This window comes from Tursiops truncatus, chromosome 1, assembly GCF_011762595.2.
Source record: "Tursiops truncatus isolate mTurTru1 chromosome 1, mTurTru1.mat.Y, whole genome shotgun sequence".
In the NCBI taxonomy this organism is placed as follows: domain Eukaryota; kingdom Metazoa; phylum Chordata; class Mammalia; order Artiodactyla; family Delphinidae; genus Tursiops; species Tursiops truncatus.
Genome location: NC_047034.1, coordinates 129,721,325 through 129,741,981, shown reverse-complemented (window position 1 = coordinate 129,741,981; position 20,657 = coordinate 129,721,325). Strand labels below are relative to the sequence as shown.

Here is a 20,657-nt window from a genome sequence, read left to right as displayed (position 1 = left end):
GAGCTGTTTGTATATTTTGGAAATTAAGCCCTTGTCAGTCGCATCATTTGCAAATATTTTCTCCTATTCTGTGAGTTGTCTTTTCATTTTGTTTGTGGTTTCCTTTGCTGTGCAAAAGCTTGTAAATTTGATTAGGTCCCATTTGTTTATTTTTGTTTTTATTTCTATTGCCTTGGGAGACTGACCTAAGGAAACATTGGTACAATTTATGTCAGAGAATGTTTTGCCTGTGTTCTCTTCTAGGAGTTTTATGGAGTCATGTCTTATGTTTAAGTCTTTAAGCCATTTTGAGTTTATTTTTGTGTATGGTGAGAGGGTGTGTTAACTTCATTGATTTACATGCACCTGTCCAACTTTCCCAACACCACTTGCTGAAGAGACTATCTTTTTCCTATTGTGTATTCTTGCCTCCTTTGCCAAAGATTCATTGACCATAGGTGTGTGGGTTTATTTTTGGGCTCTCCATTCTGTTCCATTGGTCCATATGTCTGTTTCTGTACCAGTACCACACTGTTTTGATTACTGTAGCTTTGTATTCTGTCTGAGGTCTGGGATGGCTATGTCTCCTGCTTTGTTTTTTTTCTTCAGCATTGCTTTGGCAATTCTGGGTCTTTTATGGTTCCATATGAATTTTAGGATTATTTTTTCTAGTTCTGTGGAAAAGGTCATGGGAATTTGATAGGGATCACATTAAATCTGTAGATTGCTTTGGGTAGTATAGCCATTTTAACAATGTTAATTCTTGCAATCTGAGAGCATGGGATATCTTCCATTTCTTTGAATCATCTTCAATTTCCTTCATTAATGCTTTATACTTATCACATATAAATCTTTCACCTCCTTGGTGAGGTTTATTCCTAATATTTTATTTTTTGAGTTGTGATTTTAAAAGGTATTGTTTTTTACATTCCCTTTCTGATATTTCATTGTTGGTGTAAAGAAATGCAACCAGTTTCTGTATGTTAAACTTGTATCCTGCTATCTTGCTGAATTTGTTTATCAGTTCTAGTAGTTTTTGTGTGGAGTCTTTAGGGTGTTCTATCTATAGTGTCATATCATCTGCGTATAATGACAATTTTACCTCTTCCCTTCCAACTTGGACACCTTTTGTTTCTTTTTCTTGTCTGATTGCTGTGGCTAGGACTCCCAATACTATGTTGAGAGAAATTGTGAGAGTGGGCATCCTTGTCTTGTTCCAGATTTTAGCAGAAAGCCTTTTAATTTTTCACCATTGAGTATTATATTGGCTGTGGGTTTGTCATATATAGCTTTTACTATTTTGAGATATGTTCCCTCTATACCCACTTTGGTAAGAGTTTTTATCATGAATGGATGTTGGATTTTGTCAAGTGCTTTTTTTGCATCTATTGAGATGATGATGTGGTTTTTGAGTTTTCTTTTGTTTATGTGGTGTATCATAAACAAAATTGATTGATTTGCATATGTTGAGCCATCCTTGTGAACTTGGGATGAATCCCACTTGGTTGTGGTGTATGATCTTTTTTATGCATTGTTGGATTTGGTTTGCTAATATTTTGTTGAGAATTTTTGCATCTATATTCATCAAAGGTATTGGCCTGCAATTTTCTTATTTCGTGGTGTCTTTGTCTGGTTTTGGTATCAGGGTGATGGTGGCTTCATTGAATGACCTTGGGAGTGTTCCCTCCTCTTCAACGTTTTGAAAGAGTTTGAGAAGGATCAGTATAAGTTCTTCTTTGTATGTTTGGTAGAATTTGCCTGTGAAACCATCTGGTCCTGGACTTTTGTTGGTAGGGAGTTTTTAAATTACAGATTCTATTTCAGTTCTAGTGATCCATCTGTTCAAATTATCTATTTCTTCTTGATTTAATTTTGGTGGGCTGTATGTTTCTAGAAACTTGTCCATTTCTTCTAGGTTGGCAAATTTGTTGGCATATGATTTTTCATACTATTCCCGTGTGGTATTTTTGTTTTTCTGTGGCATCAGTTCTTATGTCTCCTTTTTCATTTCTTACTTTGTTTATTTGTGTTCTCTCTTCCTGGTGAGCCTGGCCAGAGGTTTGTCAGTCTTGTTTATCCTTTCAAAAACCAGCTTTTGGTTTTATCGACTTTTTCTATTGTTTTTTTTTTAAGCTCTGTTTTATTTATTTCCTGTCTGATCTTTCTTCCTTCCTTCCTTCTGCTGACTTTAGGTTTTGTTTGTTCTTTTTCTAATCCTTTTAAGTGGTAGTTTAGGTTGTTTATTTGAGATTTTTCTTTTTTTTTGAGGAAGGCCTGTATCGCTATGAACTTTACTCTAATAACTGCTTTTTCTGCATCCCATAGATTTTGTATGGTTGTGTTTTCCATTATATTTTAAACCTTCTGGTGCAAATATCCCCCAAACCAGTGAATTTGGTCCTTACTAGGTGTGTCAAATGACTTAGAGGTCTTTAGTCTTAAGAAAGTGGGAAACAACAATACCAGATAATACTATACTCATGTCGGTTTCATCAAGGCTAATAACTTTATGAGTAGAAAAACTGAGTTTTTTTGCCAACTTTAGAAGCAGTTTCCTGAAATAAAAAATCTGACATATTCTTGCAACAGTGTCTTGGATTTGTATGCAATAAGATATCTATTTGAGGAAACCCATTTTGGGAAATATAAAAATTGAAAAGATTAAAATTTATATTTTATTATAAACTATAATTTTAGTTTTTTCTCTCTATTCTTTTGGATATTGGTTGAGATCATGAATCTACTAAGTGTAAAAGTTTAGCATGTTTTCTGCTACTATGGCATTTAGTTTAAATCAATGAGTATGTATTACTAAGGTGTTATCAGTCGTATAGAATTATCTGGGAAGACAATAATGCAGTGTTCATCTCTTCAACTTTTGATTTTATGGTGGAATATTCTTTGTAAAATTGTAATGATTGATTTCAGATAATCTAGATTTTAAAAAACTGGTTGTGTGAACCAGTGATTCTCTTTCTTAAACTTTTATGCCTTTCATCTATAACCTTCTGCCACTTATGCACATACATGTGCTTTGACATTCCATTTTGAAATAGGATAAAGCAGTACTTTAGCTTATTTGGAAATGGAAAGTCAAAGAGAACTTTAGAGTTCCTTTTTTTCCCAGCTTACAAATAATACAGGTATTATAAACTCATGTCAAAGCTTAAAGTAAACCCTGGCAGAAGATCAGTATTTTGGTGTAAACCTTTAAACATCTACAATTACATTGTGTTTTCACTGTTATTGGACTTAATAATGGGCTCCAACTAATTCTAAAACTAAAGATTAAAGTTTGGTTAGTATTGTACCTATTTCTTAGATATGGGAATGTTTAGTTAATACCATGTTTTGGGGAAAATAATTTTATTCTGAGAAAGTTGTTCTTTTAGACAACAGTAATTTAAAAAATAGTTTAAAAAATTTTGTTATTGAAGATAGCAACAAGCATTTGAGCTGCCACTTGTGGGAAAGAGTTACATATCTGTTTTTCCAGAGCTGGACAGAAAATACCATTTTTTTCACATGGACTTTTGACTTTAAATCACAACTTCATTTAGGTCCTACTTGTATTCCCAGATTTTAAAGGGAGGAGGCTGACTGGGGATGGAATCCTAAAACACATATGCCCTTTTTGTGATTATCTTGATAGATGAATTAAGGAATTGTCCACTTATACACTAGGCAGAGTACTTATCTTTTATTCCTGGGCAACATGGTAATTAGGGCTTTTGTTTACTTCCAAAATAAACGTGTGGAAATTTAAGAAGCCATGTTATCTCCACTGTTACAAATTTCCACAAAGGCTTTCTAGGTGAATGGAAGATGGCAATTGCTATAGCTGTAACTTTTGGTAACTCTGAGAGTCACCTCTAGTTGATGATCTTGTTTCTGTTTCTTTGCCAAAGTTTATGTTATCTAGGTACAATGCACTGGCATAATGTGGAAGATGGGAACATTCATCTTAGTCAGTTAACTTCTAATATGTTATTAACCATAAATCTTGACCACCAGTAGCAACTTTACACTTAAGGTGTGGACTTACTATTTAGATTATAAAACTTCTTAGGAACCAAGAAGCTTATATCTTTAAAAATAAAAAGTCACCTCATATTATTCTTGTGTACAATGAATGTTCAATATAATGGACTCACAAATGTCTGCATTTTATTGCCTTGATCTGGTTTCTATTTCCTTGAGGATATTTCTTTAGTTAAATTGTTTTTTATATATTATTCCTTATTACATTAAATTGTAGAATATCTAGATTATCAGTTTTTAATGGTGATTGACAATGCATAGATCTTGTGAAATCTCACCTAAGATAGTTGGAAATATCCAACATAAAGTTTTATAATAGAAGTTTGTAGTATAATTCAGGACAGTTACACCTTTTAAAATTCTGTTAATTTTGTCTGTGGTGCTTAGGAAACTTACTATTGCATCATTTTAGATAGTGTTAAGATATTAAAGCCTTAATATGAAGAGATTAGTCTATTTGCAAATTACCAAGTTACTCCTATTCAACTGTACAGAATATCTACAATTGTTTAAAACCATTATATTTTAGTGTGATATGACCTGCAAATATACAAAGCCTTTCTCACATTGTAATTCTTTGCTTCTCATAGTTATAAGGGCATAGCTTTTAAAATAGGAATGTCTTATAAATAACTGGTTATAGGACTATTTTTAAATGTTCTGGTTAAAAATGAAAAGTAATTTGAGCATTGCATCTCTATAATAGAGTTCTCTCAAAGTTTGTTGACATTCTTGATTTTTAGCAGGGCTGTAACTGCAAGTAGGATACATTTTGTGCATGTATTTGACATTTGGGACATGATTCATGTTCTTGAAACTAATAGCTGGCAGTGATGAACATTTTAAATATCATGACTTGTTGTCAGTGATATTCTCAAACTAATGATTTACTCATTTCATTAAGATATTTGTTGAGCCAGAAAAAGTAATAATTTATGCTTTTTTTTATTCCTATGTCCTCAAAACAATTAAGTGAATGGTTGTTATTAGATCTTTTTTTTTCTCCAGGCACTCTTATGAAGTAACTCAGATATTGTCAGTTAATTAAACTATGTAAGTTGAGAACCAACTCTCAGAATAGGAAAAATCTATTTAATTCTGGCATTTTAATATATTTGAGAATCTTTAGCTGGTAACATATATGTATATTGTCATTTTTGAAAGTTAGGCATACATTGATAGCGCTAGATTATCAACATCAAAGGTAATGTATTGGTATGTGTGTACTTTCGTATAATATTGTAGTACATAATGATTTTTTTAAAAATGCACTTAAATACCAATTCCAAATGTTACTGTAACAAATAATACTTGTTTTATTGGGCAGCTCTTCAGCATGCAGGAAGAAATCCATCCCAAAAGACCATTAATAAGTATTGGACTCCTCAAACTGCCAAACTGAATTTTGATGATTTTTGTTTAATTTTAAGAAAGGAAAAACCTACTTCAAAAGCAGAATTGCTAAAATCATTTAAGCAATTAGATGTAAATGATGATGGCTCTATTTTACACACTGATCTTTATAAACTTCTAACAAAGGTAAGATCTGTGAAACAGTTTTGTAATATGCATGTTTTGCAGAACAACTTGGAATCGAGCTTTGGCTACCAAAGTCCACATCAGAAATAACTATTTCACTGGCAAGTGAAATGAATCACATATATGTTGTTTGTAAAGTACTTAAGGATCCTTCTGGATGAAAGGTGCTTTATAAATAAAAGATAAAGTATAAAATTGAGCCTGTGTTGTGCTCCTTTGCAATTCTTTCCTGCCAGAACTCTTTGTAAATCAGTGATAGGTTCATATGTGATAAGTAAAAGAGAACTAAAGTATAAATGAGATTCAGAAACCATTCTGTTTCTTGGTACAGCATGAGAAAGTATTGTTACTCTGAATTTAATAGTAGTTATTACTGAAGCTATGATATATATTGTTGAAATTTAGTAAACTGAAATTCAGCACACTTTTATACAATTTAATTGTGAAAATTGTGAAATTTTATTTCATATAATAAGTTCATTTTTGCTTGACATAATACTCATTCTGAGATTTTTAATGAAATCATATATTCAAATTTACTTGTAGAAAAGATTAAAATTAATTTCCACTCTCCCCGTGCATAACAAAGTGATAGACATGTTGCTTTAAAATAAATCTTTTTTTTCCAGAGAGGTGAGAAGATGACTCGAGAAGAGGTAAATGCCATAATAAATTTGGCTGACGTAAATGCTGATGGCAAATTTGACTACATCAAGGTACATAAGCTCATACTGATGTAAATTTGTTTACTGTATAGAAGTATTTTTAAACGCACACATCTTTTAAATATTGACAATGATATATTTATATATTAAGTACTAATTGTACTTGAAATTTAATCTCTCCAGTCCCACAATTGTAATCTGAATGACTACCTGAAAAATAATGTAACCAAGTTAAAATACATGCATGTGCTCACACATACACACACACACACACACACACACACACACACACACACACTCCTCTTTGAATATGCCTCTTCTGGAGTGGAAGAATCATAAAAATTATTTAGAACAAACGCAAGTCTACACATGTCTTGTAAAAAAATAATAATAAATCACCTTTCTTTGTGTAACATTTTATTTTCACTCAGGGTATGGCCTCCTTATTGAATCATGGCTGCATTTCACTAGGTCACTTGAGGGTGGTCAATCTGATTCAAGAAAATAAAATGAGTAACCTAGTTCAATAGGAAATATATTTCATCTATCAGTCTATCCCTTGCCTACTAATGTGCATTTTCTTTCTCCTCCCAAATGTATGATTGAATGTTTTACCCACTGGAGTACTTGTTTCCTATAGTTTTGTAAATTATATATGACAACCAATGAACAATGTCTCAAAACTACGCTAGAAAAATTGGAGGTTGACAGTAAACTGAGGCGTCAACAGTTTGGAAGCCACATGGAAGGGTCCCCTGAAAGGGACCCATCACCAGTACCAAAACCATCACCCAACATCATAAGAAAAACTGATCAGGAATCATTCTCAAATAAAGGTATTTACTTTTCTTGTTCAAGAATTAAGGATCATATTCAGATAAATTTTTCTTTCCATCTTAGCTTATCAGTGATAAAACAAACTTTTGTTAGCTACTGTTTCTAGACTCACTTAGCTATAAAAATCTATTGAAGTAAAATTTTATTATGGAACTTGACTTGGCTTTGCTCATTATATTTTATTAAAAGTAAAATTTCAGGCTAAAAGATGACAGATTGAAATAAAGAATCTTATTAGTAGATCAGAAATTAGGAGCCATTAAAGTCTGATAAATATAAAACTTTTGAGTTTATTTCAATAGGAAGAACAAAGAGAATGAAATTAATACATAGTCCTTTCATACTACACTGTGTTCAGAAACAGACTTCTTATTGACAGCTTTTCATAATGTGAGACTGAATAACTATTACTTGTTACAGGAGACACCAGGAGTTCTTCACTGACAACAACTAGAGAGTTCAGAACATCTGTTTCTTTCACAATTACCATGGGTGCTAGTAGTAAGCAAAACTCAAAGTTAACTGAGCCAAACTCAATAAAGGTATAGTATTTTAAATGAATAGGTATGACTTTTTCTGAAAACAAATTTGACATTAAGTTTATTAATAACTTTTTGGTGTTTACAGAGAACAAGTAAAGTTTATGAAGTAATTCTTTGAGGTTTTCTGTGGATTGTAGCATTTCTACCTATAAGCCAGTTTTAATAAATTTAAAGTGAAAATGATGGATAAGAATATTATTAAATGGTCTTCAGTTTAAAAATGATGACTCTTCAGTTTTTGAACTTGATGAATAGATTATGCAATTATGTACTTTGCCAAGCAATTTTTTGGTTTTGTTTAACAAATACTTTTCATAGGTGTTTCTTATAAATAAATCATTCATTCAATATCAGTTCCTTTGAGAGAAAGACAACAAAGTCACTTTGCTAAGTCAATATTTGTAGAGTGTTAATATTGATCTTCCTTTGTTTTCCCTTTCTAGACTCAACCTTTACTAGTTTTCTTTCAACAGAAAATAATAGCTACAGACATATAAAACATCAACTGGAAACTGCTAGGATACATTAAAAATGTGTACCTAGGGGGAAAAATGGTTATGACCACATACTATAACTGCTGTTAGAAAACTGAACTGATTTTTCTCAAGAGCTACATTTTTGTTTCAAATAACAACTCTGTATTTGATATTGAACTCTGAAGTCCCTTATATCTTTAAATTGCTAGACAGTGACATTTGTTCTATATTAAAATTTTAAAACATTATCTCCAAGGAATTTTGTTCAGACTGTTTAGGAATCTATACACCCTAAGCAATTTGGTGTGCATGTCCAACATGTTCACACACAATATTTAGTGTTCCAACAATATTATTTTCCACCAGTGGAAACTTTCTGTATTTTGCAACTAAATTAAATGCTAACTAATAAAATCAACTTAAATAATTGTTGCTTACCCGATTCAAAAGTGTAAATAAATATAATTTTATAAAATATAAATGAATATTAATATGGGTTATATTAAAGCCATAATAAAACTTTTTCTCTGTTTCATGCTCTTATTAATTGGGTACATACCAGTACAGTTCCTTTAATTTAGTTCAGCTCAACAAATATTCATTAAAAAGGTAACATATGCGAGCTATTTTGCTTAGTGTAATGGGCCCTGAATTAAAAAAATAAAAATTTTCATTTCATTATTAACAATATACCAAGTTAGTATAGCATTTCATTTATTCAACAAATATTTATTTATTTATTTAGGCCGCACCAAGCAGTGTGGCTTGTGGGATCTTAGTTCCCCGACCAGGAATTGAACTCGGGCCCTCAGCAGTGAAAACGTGAAGTCCTAACCACTGGACCACCAGGGAATTCCCACACCAACAAATATTTATTGAATGACTACTTTGTGCAAAGCACTGTTCTAAGGTGCTGATTAAAACCTTTGAATAGACAGACCTGTGTTTAACTTTTAGCTTTATCACTTAATAACTGTGTGACCTTTGGTAAGTTAGTCAGCAGCCCCTCTGAGTTTTAGTTTCCTTATCTATAAATTGGGAATAATTATATTTAGTGTGTTTTTGAAAGATTTAAATCATCTAACATATATAAATAATTTAGCACAATGCCAGGGACATAGTTTTACTTTAATAAATAATGTTGTTATTAATATTATTATGGAACTAAGAAATTACTGTAGATCTTTATGTGGGAATAACATGATGAAAGTATAGTTTAAGAAAAGTTATTATACTGTTGTATATTGTATATGGAGACTTCAAATTAGGGAGACTATAGAGAGGCTGATAGAGTTATTCAGATATAAAGTAAGTACAGCTAGGCCAAGGGTAGTACCTGAACATAGTAAGGAAGGGACAACTCTAATAGACAACACCAAAATTAATCTGTAGGCCATAGTGATTGTATAACAAAAGACTAAAGTTTTGCATCTAAGACATCAAGAGCAAGGAAGGGTACTGATGATAATTAGGAATTAGGTAAAAGATAGTAGGAGAATTTAATGATTAAAAGAAGATGGTGTACTGTCAACTCGTAAATTCTGTGACTTTCATATAAAATTTAACGTCTTTTAGAAATACTTCATAGCTTTCGTATTACTTACCTTTTTATGTCCTTTTTCTGATCTTGATATTGCCCACTGTTTGTACTCGCTGATATTTCTTAGATGAGCTGAAATGATTTTTTTTAAAAATCTGTGATCCTTTTGCTATTCAGCAGGGTTCAGTTCTTTGTTTGCATTTTACCTTGAAGTTATTTTTTAAAATTTCTTAAATTTTATATATTTCTTAAGTTTCACAACAACTCTAAGAAGTATTTGGTTAGGAATACAATTATTGTATAATTTGTTTTAATTGAGATTGATAGAATAAGTTACTAAAAGAATTATTAAATTAATTTTCTTCAAATACTTTATATCTATTTTAAACAAGTTTGGGTACCTCAGTTTCATGTGGAGTGGAGAAGTATGGAATTGGGACAGAAAAGAAAGGTCTTTTCAGAAATTAGAAAATTATTGTAATGGGGTACACATAAGCCAGATTTTAAATCATAAATCTATACAAATGGTAAAAGACCTGAATTATGAGAGGAAAGTACGACCTTCACAGGGATTATACATGTGTTACTTTCTGTATACCATATGTAGGTACTGTATCACTATTCTTTTTTTAATCCTGAATTTTCTCTATTGACTTAGGTTTCATAATGTACAAGGAGTGTCAGAAATTTTTCTTTGAGAGAAATATAGCTTCAGTTGCCAGTCATGACTAAAATTAGAGAAAGCCATGAGTTGTAAGCTCCAGAGATGCAATACTATATCCAGATTCCTAGTTAGAGTATGTCTACATATATTTTACATATATATGTGTTGTGTAACATATATATAATACAACATATGTGTTATATGTGAATATGTTGTGTAACATGTAGGTTATATATGTCTATATATGTAAAACAATACAAATATAAACATTTTAGACTTGAGATGGTTGTCTAACTTAATTTTTGTGAAGGCTCCAAATAGTAATTTTCTTATAAAAGTCTCTCATTTTCAAAATGTTGATCAATTCAAATTGTCAATTAGGTGAGCAATCTATATCAAATTTTCCCCTTATAAATCATCTATTTTACCTCCTGTTTTTAAGTATGTACAGTTTTTAAGTATGTACAGTTTATAATTCTTTAATAACAAAAAGTTCAATAGCAGTCTGTTTACCTACTTAACAAAAAGTAAATAGCCTTCTAATAGCGTGACATACGGTATCTTTATAGAAAACAACGTGATGACGATGATGATAATGATGACATAGAAGTTCCTCCTTTGACTAAGTCTATGGCAGATCTACTGCTTAATAATTCTACCTCACCTAAAACTTTAATAATACAGAGTTGTGTGTCAAACAAATCATGTTCTCTACAGTGTTCTAAGAAAAATGTAACTTTACTGATATATTTAAGTTTTGAGAGCTAGAATTTTCAACTTTACTATTTTTAATTTATGCTTTTAAGCATTTCCTTATGCATTGTGAATGAAAATAAATAATATTTGTATATGACAAATGAATTAACAGTTTTTTCCTTTTATATGAATTTACTTGAATTGGTAGAATATAGCACCACCTTATGCCCTATATAAGAATTACAAGCTACTATTTTATTTCTGCTTTATATTGTCAAAAATTATATCATACATGGAATTTCTTACTCTATCATTCTAAGAATTTTTAAAAAACTCAACCTTCTTCCATTTTTCTCATAATACTCAAACTGTCAACTTAATCTATAATCCTTTCAAGTTGATTTATTTGAATGAGCCAGCCAATTTGTCAGTACTTTTTTCCTTTTAATTCATAACATTTTAGTCTAGGTCCTAGAGAAAAAGCTCTGTGTGATTGAAAGTCTATTTGTTTTAAAGTAAATTTGGGGTTGAATAAGCATTGTGTGTTTAATAACTCTGACAGATCTTAAGAATTTGAATTCTTCCTTTCAAACAAGAGAGCTACAAATTCTCCTAGTGGTGTTATTTAATATTCAAAGTAAACTGATTATCACATTGAAGTTTGGTTGATATATATAATATATAGGTTTTCTTCTATTTAATAATAGCTGTTTTCTTACCATTTTCCAGCCTTATTAACCATGTGTTGTACTCAGAGTGATTGTCTTTCAAAGAAACTTGTAAATTCCCTTCTACCTGTACCTTTTCTAAAATTGGAACTTAGGAAAGACGTCTAATAAAAATACTTAATTCGCTCCCCAGCTAAATTTTATAAAGCATCTCCTATCATCCAGAGATACCATAAGCACATGGAGAAACTCTTCCATTTTTGAGTTTCCCAAATGCCACAAGTACTTTTCACTATGTGTACCAGGCAAAATGCATTGTTTTTTAGTTTCATTTAAACATTTTTTAACCGGAGAGTAGGAGGCTGCTATACCCATGGTTCCAATACAAATTTAAGAAATTTTTTAGATACTAAAATCTACATTTTTTTAGTAAGAAAACCAAATAATTATGTTTATCTTAACACTTCAGTATATGTATAATTCTGAATGATAATGAGTTATCATACTTATGATAATTTTATAAACATGAAGTTTTAAAAATATTAGCTTTAGAAAAATCATGGCAGATATTTAAATGTGGGGAAAAAAAGAATTTTGAATATAGCTGGTAGTTTGGAGAGAAAGTAAGGATACTTAGGTTCAGGTCTGGTTCTGCAATCAACGAGGATTGTGAATTAAGCATATCATTTTATTTTTCAGAGTTTCATCAGTCAAAAGAGAAGTCTGACTGAATTGCTTTTTAGACTTCTACCTTTAATATTCTGTAATTCTAAACTAGTATCTTTTACCATTCCAGTTGGGTAAATGTAAAAAATATATTCATAAGTTATATTAGATTAAATTCCATGCGTGCTGCAACTAAGGAGCCTGCCTGCTGCAACTGAGACCTGGTGCAACCAAATAAATAAATAAATAATTATTTTTTAAAAATTGATTGAAAGGAAAACAGTTTAAGTGTTTTCCGTTTGATGTCAGAATCTTAGTTCAAACTGTCTCAAAATTCCATATGATTGTATCTTTCCTTTCTTATCTGTGGCAGTCATCATCATCCAAGGTCATGTTGATTATGTTCAGGACAATTGGCTTTGAAATAATGCCAGCATCTGTTGTTAGTCAATAATACATTCCCATCCAAGAGATTTACAGGGAGGCTAAATGAAAGTCTGTACATACTCTTACTCATCATTAACAGTTGAACTTTTGACTCAAGCCCAACTTTGAACCTCATTGTGTTATAAAAATTTTGAATTTAGTACCTTGAGTATATTTTCTTTTAGAAACATGATTTAATGGTAAAGCTTTGATCCAGAAGTCTTAGACTCTACACCTAATATTTCTACAAACTCCTTGTATAACTCTGAACCCATATAATCTATGGGTATCTCAATTTGTCTGTTTATTAAAATGACTAATTTATATCTACCCCATATTGTCTTATAGGGATGTTGTTGAAATATCATGTATAATGACTTGTTTCTGTCATGGGCAATATACTTGTGAAGATGAATTCCAATAATTTAAGGTCACATTTTAATTTCTCAGAATTAAAAGTACACATATCTTTTTTTTTTTTTTTTTTTTTTTGCGGTACGTGGGCCTCTCACTATTGTGGCCTCTCCCGTTGCGGAGCGCAGGGTCCGGACGCGCTCAGCAGGCATGGCTTACGGGCCCAGCTGCTCCGCGGCATGTGGGATCTTCCCGGACCGGGGCACGAACCCGTGTCCCCTGCATCGGCAGGTGGACTCCCAACCACTGCACCACCAGGGAAGCCCAATACACATATCTTTTAGACCCCAAAGGTGTGACAGTGCATGTGACTAATGACTGACTAAAAGCTTGAGTAATAGTTTAGCAATAATGATAATTTCTTAAAATTCAGTTTAAGAAGAAATCTCTAAAGAAAAGATGAATATAAAAATGGTAAACTTACATAATTGAAAAATAACCAAAACTAAAATTAAAGGAAATAGAGAAAATACATGCAACAAAGTTTACAAAGGTGATTAATATCTAAAATAATCAAAATAACTTATTAAAATATGTAAGAAAAATACCAAGTCCACAATAGATCTATGACAATAAGGGATAAATAGGCAGTTCACACAGAAGGAGACAAAATTATAAACACATGGGGAAATGTTCAACCTTGCTAGTAATTAGGGAAATTAATGCAAAAATCATTACAATACCATTTTAATTTATTATATTTTATTACATTAATATAAATTATTGTAAAAAATCATTAACAATACCATATACAAAAATATATGGAATACTATAATGAATATTTTATGTACTCACACCTAGCTTAAGAAAGCATCCCCAACCACTAACCAATTTTTTAATGGTAACACTACTGACCAAGTTATGGTAATAACAAATTATCAAATTATCACAACTGTAAAGTTGCATCACTTTTATAAAGCGGTATGAACATATGTCATTAGCCTTAAAAATACACATACTTTTTAAAAAGTTTGTTTATTTTTATTTTATTTATTTTTGGCTGCGTTGGGTCTTCGTTGCTGCACATGGACTTCCTCTAGTTGTGGCAAGTGGGGGCTACTTTTCCCTGGGGTGCACAGGCCTCTCATTGCCCTGGTCTCTCCTGTTGCGGAGCACAGGCTCTAGGCATGTGGGCCTCAGTAGTTGTGGCACATGGGCTCAGCAGCTGTGGCTCGTGGGCTCCAGAGCGCAGGCTCAGTAGTTGTGGCACATGGGCTTAGTTGCTCCACGGCATGTGGGATCTTCCCGGACCAGGGCTTGAACCTGTGTCCCCTGCATTGGCAGGCGGAATCCCAACCACTGCACCACCAGGGAAGTCCCCACATACTTCTTGCTTAGAAATTCTTCTAAAGGATATTCATCAGAAGAAAAGCATTTAGACAAAATAGTATTCATTTTAGCATTATCTATACTGATAACCTACATGTCCAACACTTTAGAAATAGTTAAGTAAGTAATGGTATACAAACTCAATGGGTAATAAAAGAACCAGCTAAATTGAAATTTTGAATATTGCTTAGCAAAATTTCTTTTATCGTGCTAAAATACACATAACATAAAATTTACCATTTTAACCATTTTTAAATGTATGAGTCTGTGGCCTTAAATACATTTGTGTTGTTGTAAGACTACTACCACCATCCATGTCCAGAACTTTTTCATCATCTCCACTTGAAACTGTACCCATTAAACAATAACTCCTCATTTCCTCCTGCCCTCAGCTCCTGGCAAATGCCGTTCTACTTTCTGTCTCTGAATTTAACCATCCTAGCTACCTCATATCAGTGAAAGCATACAATATTTGTCCTTCTGCTTTTGTTTTGGCATACATCACTTAGCATATGTCCTCAAGGTTCATCCATGTGTAGCATGTGTCAGAATTTCATTCCTTTTTAAAGCTGAATGATATCCCATTGTAGGTATATACCATATTTTGTTTATCCATTCATTTGTCAATGGACATTTTATATATTTGAGTCTTTGCTTTCAGTTCTTTTGGATATGTACCCAGAAGTAGAATTGCTAGATCATATGGTAATTCTATGTTTAATTTTTGGGGAGGAACTGTCAAACCTTTTCCACAGTGGCTTCTTCACTTTACATTCCTATGAGCAATGCACAAGTGTTCCAATTTCTCCACGTCCTTGTCAGCACTTGTTATTATCTGTTTTTTTTTTAATAGACATCCTAGGGGGTATGAGGTGGTAACTCATTGTGGTTCTGATTTGCATTTCTCTAATGATAATGCTGAGCATCTTTTCATATGCTTATTGGCCATCTGTGTATCTTCTTCGGAGAAATATCTGTTCAAGCCCTATGGTCATTTTTTAGTTGGTTTCTTTTTTTTGGTTTCTTGTTGTTGAGTTGCAGGAGTTTTTAGTATAATCTGGATAATACTCCATTTCAGATATATGATTTGCAGATATTTTCTCCCACTATGTGGGTTGCCTTTTCACTGTGTTGATAGTGTCCTTTGATGCACAAAAGGTTTTTAATTTTTTTTTTTTTTTTTTTTGCGCTACGCGGGCCTTTCACTGTTGTGGCCTCTCCTGTTGCAGAGCACAGGCTCTGGACGCGCAGGCTCAGCGGCCATGGCTCATGGGCCTAGCCGCTCCACGGCACGTGGGATCTTCCTGGACCGGGGCACGAACCCACGTCCCCTGCATCAGCAGGCAGACTCTCAATGACTGTGCCACCAGGGAAGCCCGGGTTTTTTAATTTTGATGAATTCAGTTTATCTATATATTTTTGTTGTTGCCTGTGCTTTTGGAGTGTCATATCCAAGAAATCATTGCCAAATCTATGTCATGAAGCTTTCGCCCTATGTTTTCTTCTCAGAGTTTTGTAATTTTAGTACTTACATTTAAGTCTTAGATCCATTTTGTGTTAATTTTAGTTTATGGTATAAGGTAAGGGTTCAAAGTGATTATTTTGCACAGGGATATCCAGTTTTCGCAGCCCCGTTTGTTGAAATTTGAATTGCCTTGGCACCCTTGTTGAAAATCATTTGACCATATTTGTGAGAGTTTATTTCTGGTTTATCTTTTCTGTTCCATTGGTCTACATGTTTGTCTTTATGCCAGTATCACACTGTGTTGATTAATGTAGCTTTGTAGTAAAATCAGGAAATGTGAGTTCTTCAACTTTGTTCCTTTTCAATAGCACAATGTTTCAGATATAACATTAAATGAAAAAGGCAGGACATAAAATAATATTAATTAGAATGTAAAAAAATAGGTTTTTATATAAAGTCAGTATTAGGAATGATTACATAAGAATCAAACTAGGGTGGTAGAACTATGGGGACTTTTTTTCCTTATTTTTAAATTTCTAATTTTAAATGTATTTTGGTACCAGTAAAATAATATAAAATATAAATGTAATTATAATTTACATAGTAGAAAAATGGTGTGTAAGTATATAAGATAGTTTAGCCTTTAAAAATGTGAGTAAGATATCAATATCAATGTAAATAATGTTTGTTCTTGACTCTTCAGTGCCATAGTAAATCCTTCTAAAATGGATTAATAATATTTTTTAAAAAAATATTTATTTATTTGGTTGTGCCAGGTCTTAGTTGCAGCAGGTGGGCTCCTTTTAGTTGCAGCTCACTGGCTCCTTAGTTGCGGCACGTGGGCTCCTTAGTTGTGGCACATGAACTTTTAGTTGCAGCATGCATGTGGGATCCAGTTCCCTGGCCAGAGATCGAACCCAGGTGCCCTGCATTGGGAGAGTGGAGTCTTAATTACTGTGCCACCAGGGAAGTCCCAGGATTAATAATATTTTTGATATTATTGTTACATAGCTAATGCATGCCTTTTCAGTTATCTTAATATTATTAAAGCCTTGAGCTTATTATTTAAATATACTAACAGATAATTTTTCAAAATCATCCTTTATATAGTCACTTCAAAACCTCATTAATATTCTATTTTTGGAAGCCATTACGAGTGGAACAGAAATATGTCTTATAGGTAGGCAAGCCTACTAATGATAAAGTGGAAAGCATATTTTTGCTCACATCTATGGTAATGGAACAATTTCTCATACCTTCAACAAAGAATCCTTTACTTTCTGCAGAAAGTGCCATCTTCAAGTAAAACCTGTTATGAAGTTCTAGTTATGAGATCACATGTAAGCATGTTGGTTTGGAACTAGGAGAAGGAATTTGAGACCAAGAGATAGTAGAGCTAATTTTATAGAGATGTCTTTCTCAAAACTGGTATTTATCAGCATTTTGCTATAGCTGTGAAATGAATTCAGTCTTTAGTTACCTAGACTTGAAACAATTATTCTGGTTTATTATACTTTATCTTTTAAATATAAAGTCCTTTCACTTTTTCTTTCAACATGTCAGTTTTAACAATCTTTACTTCTTCATTCTTAGTATGCTCTAAGCACTAATCTCACCCTGATTATTGCAGCAGCATGTTCATTTATTACTTTGTTTCAGTACTTTTCCAGCTCTCATGACCTGTATTTTTCATATTTCTCCTCTCCATTATATCTTTTCCTAACTTTTTGTAATCTAAATGCTGCCTCTTAATGATGTTGCAAATTCCTGGAGGGCACTGGCTCTAGTTGACATTTCTTTGATATGTTCCCTAGGTTTTTTCTCATTGCTCTGCATGCTGGAAACTTGTAATAAATATTGTTTGAAAAAAGTTTTCCTTCATTTCAGGAGTGGCAATGTGTACAATCAAAAGGTTGCTTTTTCTTAGAAGAAGATGGTGAAATCATTAGTCATCAATATAGGATGCAAATAGCTCAGAGATCCCTGGTTTATCTAACAATTAAGCCATTAAACCTGAGTCAAGCTGAAGGCAAGTTTAAATTTTCTGTATTTTTTAAAAAATATCAATTTATGCCCACTTTGAAAATACTTATGTATTTGGTGGTTCTAATTAGTGAAGGAAATGATCTGCCTAAGAAACATGTGGTTACATATTGCAATACACTTAAAGAAAGTCGTTTGTACATTGACTGTGTTGTCATATTATGCAAAGAAAGTAAATTGTTTTGGACATGTTTAAAGTATTTTTCTTTTAATTTATTTAAAAATGAGAACAAAATGTTACCTGGTTTCCTTTTGACATAGAATTAACTTTTTATCTGCTAATAAGTCCTTAGCTTTTTCCATTTATCAATTTTTTAAATTAATATGCATGAGACAACTTCTATAGGAGCATAATTTGGGACAAATATGAACTGCAGGTATTTTTGAATACCTTCAAAGTGCCATGTCATATGACTTAGACAATCCTTATTAATAATTTTCATATCCGTGGTAATATTCTTTTTCTATACATCAATGCTAGATAAAAATTAATAATTTCCTAGTGTCTACAGTGGTTATTACATAATTTTTAATTAGTGGAAAATGGCTATATGGGTGCTTTCCCTAGATATCCTTTTAATGTTATTGTTCTAAGTATCAATCTTTATTTTTCTTTTATTATGTTTACATATAAACATCTACTTACTAGAGGATTCTTCCCCACTTACATTACTTTTCCATCTTAAAGTAGAGATTCTGAAAGTTTTCACTGTATATATTGTAGGACACTTACAACATTTGATTAATGATACTTATAATTTTTTAATTTTTTTATAAATTTATTTATTTATGGCTGCATTGGGTCTTTGTTGCTGCACACGGGCTTTCTCTAGTTGTGGCGAGTGGGAGCTACTCTTCGTTGAGGTGCGTGGGCTTCTCATTGTGGTGGCTTCTCTTGTTGCCGAGCACAGGCTCTAGGTGTGTGGCGAGCGGGAGCTACTCTTCGTTGAGGTGCGTTGGCTTCTCATTGCGGTGGCTTCTCTTGTTGCCAAGCACGGGCTCTAGGTGCGCGGACTTCAGTAGATATGGCACGCGGGCTCAGTAGTTGTGGCTCATGGGCTCTAGAGCGCAGACTCAGTAGTTGTGGCACCCAGGCTTAATCGCTCTGCTGCATGTGGGATCTTCCCGGACCAGAGCTCGAACCCATGTCCCCTGCATTGGCAGGTGGATTCTTAACCACTGCGCCACCAGGGAAGCCCTGGTAATTGATACTTCTAAATGACAATTACAATAGTCATTTTTCAGATAGAAGTATCAAGATAGGTCTGCAAATTCAATGTAGTTGTTTATTCTCTGTATTCTTATGAAGAAGATTTTTTTTCATTTATTTATCAAATATTTATTGAAGACCTTATAAACCAAGTATCATTTTAGGTGCTTAAGATACAGATACATCAGAGTACAAAAAATACAAAATCCCTGCCCTTATGAACTTACATTCTAGTGGAGGAAATAAACAATAAATAATAAACGTAATAAATAGTAGGGGATTCCCTGGTGGCGCAGTGGTTGAGAGTCCGCCTGCTGATGCAGGGGACACGGGTTCGTGCCCCGGTCTGGGAAGATCCCACATGCTGCGGAGCGGCTGGGCCCATGAGCCATGGCCGCTGAGCCTGTGTGTCCGGAGCCTGTGCTCTTCAACGGGAGAGGCCAGAACAGTGAGAGGCCCGCCTACCGCAAAAAAACAAAACAAACAAACAAAAAAAACCCCATAATAAATAGTAAATGACATGGTGTGTTAGAAAGTGATAAGTGCTATGGGAAAAACGTAGAGGAAAAGGGGCATTGTGAATACGAGGGAATATGAGTTGCCATTGAAAGGGCGTATTAGTGTATGCTTCATTAGAGGTTGACATTTGAGCAGACTTTGAAAGAGGTGTATTAATTATCAACTGCTGTGTAACAAACTACCCCAAAACTCAGTGACTTAAAACAATTAAACGTTTGTTTGCTTATGAGCAGTTCTTTTGGTCTGAGCTGGGCTTGGCTTTTCTCTATAGGGCTTACTCATGCATCTTTGGTCAGCTGCAGGTTAGCTGGTGGCTGGCTTTAACTGATCTTGGCTGGGCCCTTTCCTTTGTATGGGTTTCAGCTGAGACAACTTGATTCAGCCTTTTATAGTCTCTTACCCTCTAGTAAGTTATAGTCTCTTACCCTCTAGTAAGTTAGTAAGGACTTGTTCTTATGGTATAACAGGACTCTAAGAGAGAAAGCAGAAGCACCATAGGCCTGGGCTCAGAACCAGCTCATTACTTCTGTTACATTCTGTTGTGCACAGCAAGTCAAAAGGCAAGTACAGATTTACAAGGTGGAGAAATAGATTTGATATCTTGATGGAAGAGCTACAAAGTCACATTGCAAGGGGTTGTGGATACAGAGAGGGATGGCCATTTTTGCTGTCTTCCACAGGAGGCAAGGGAGTAAGTTTTGTGGATGTAGGGCTGGTGGAAGGGGATGGGTGAAGAGTGGAGGAAGTGACAGGTAGAGGGAATCCTGTTCAGAGGCTCTGAGATGAGAGTGTGCTTGGTGTTAGAAGAACAAGGTGGCTAGACTTGGTATATTGAAGTAAGTAAGGAGAGAGTGTAGGGGCTGAAGACAGGGAGAAACAAAGACAAAAATCAGGTACAGTTTTGTTTTGTTTTTTGCCATAATGAGAACTTGGACTTT

At 33.3% G+C, this 20,657-nt stretch overlaps 1 protein-coding gene across 5 annotated transcripts in view; it reads left to right on the top strand.

Moving 5' to 3' along the window:
• Nucleotides 1–20,657, top strand: part of EFCAB7 (EF-hand calcium binding domain 7) — a 50,769-nt gene that overhangs the window by 4,791 nt on the left and 25,321 nt on the right. For 4 of the 5 annotated variants that reach the window (XM_019919652.3, XM_019919653.3, XM_019919654.3 and 1 more), the window contains exons 3-7: nt 5,348–5,559; nt 6,189–6,275; nt 6,865–7,060; nt 7,482–7,603; nt 17,835–17,976. In XM_019919652.3, the coding sequence (XP_019775211.1) occupies nt 5,348–5,559; nt 6,189–6,275; nt 6,865–7,060; nt 7,482–7,603; nt 17,835–17,976 (759 nt within the window). The remainder of the gene's footprint in view (nt 1–5,347; nt 5,560–6,188; nt 6,276–6,864; nt 7,061–7,481; nt 7,604–17,834; nt 17,977–20,657) is intronic. The other variant, XM_019919657.3, reaches the window with a different exon arrangement.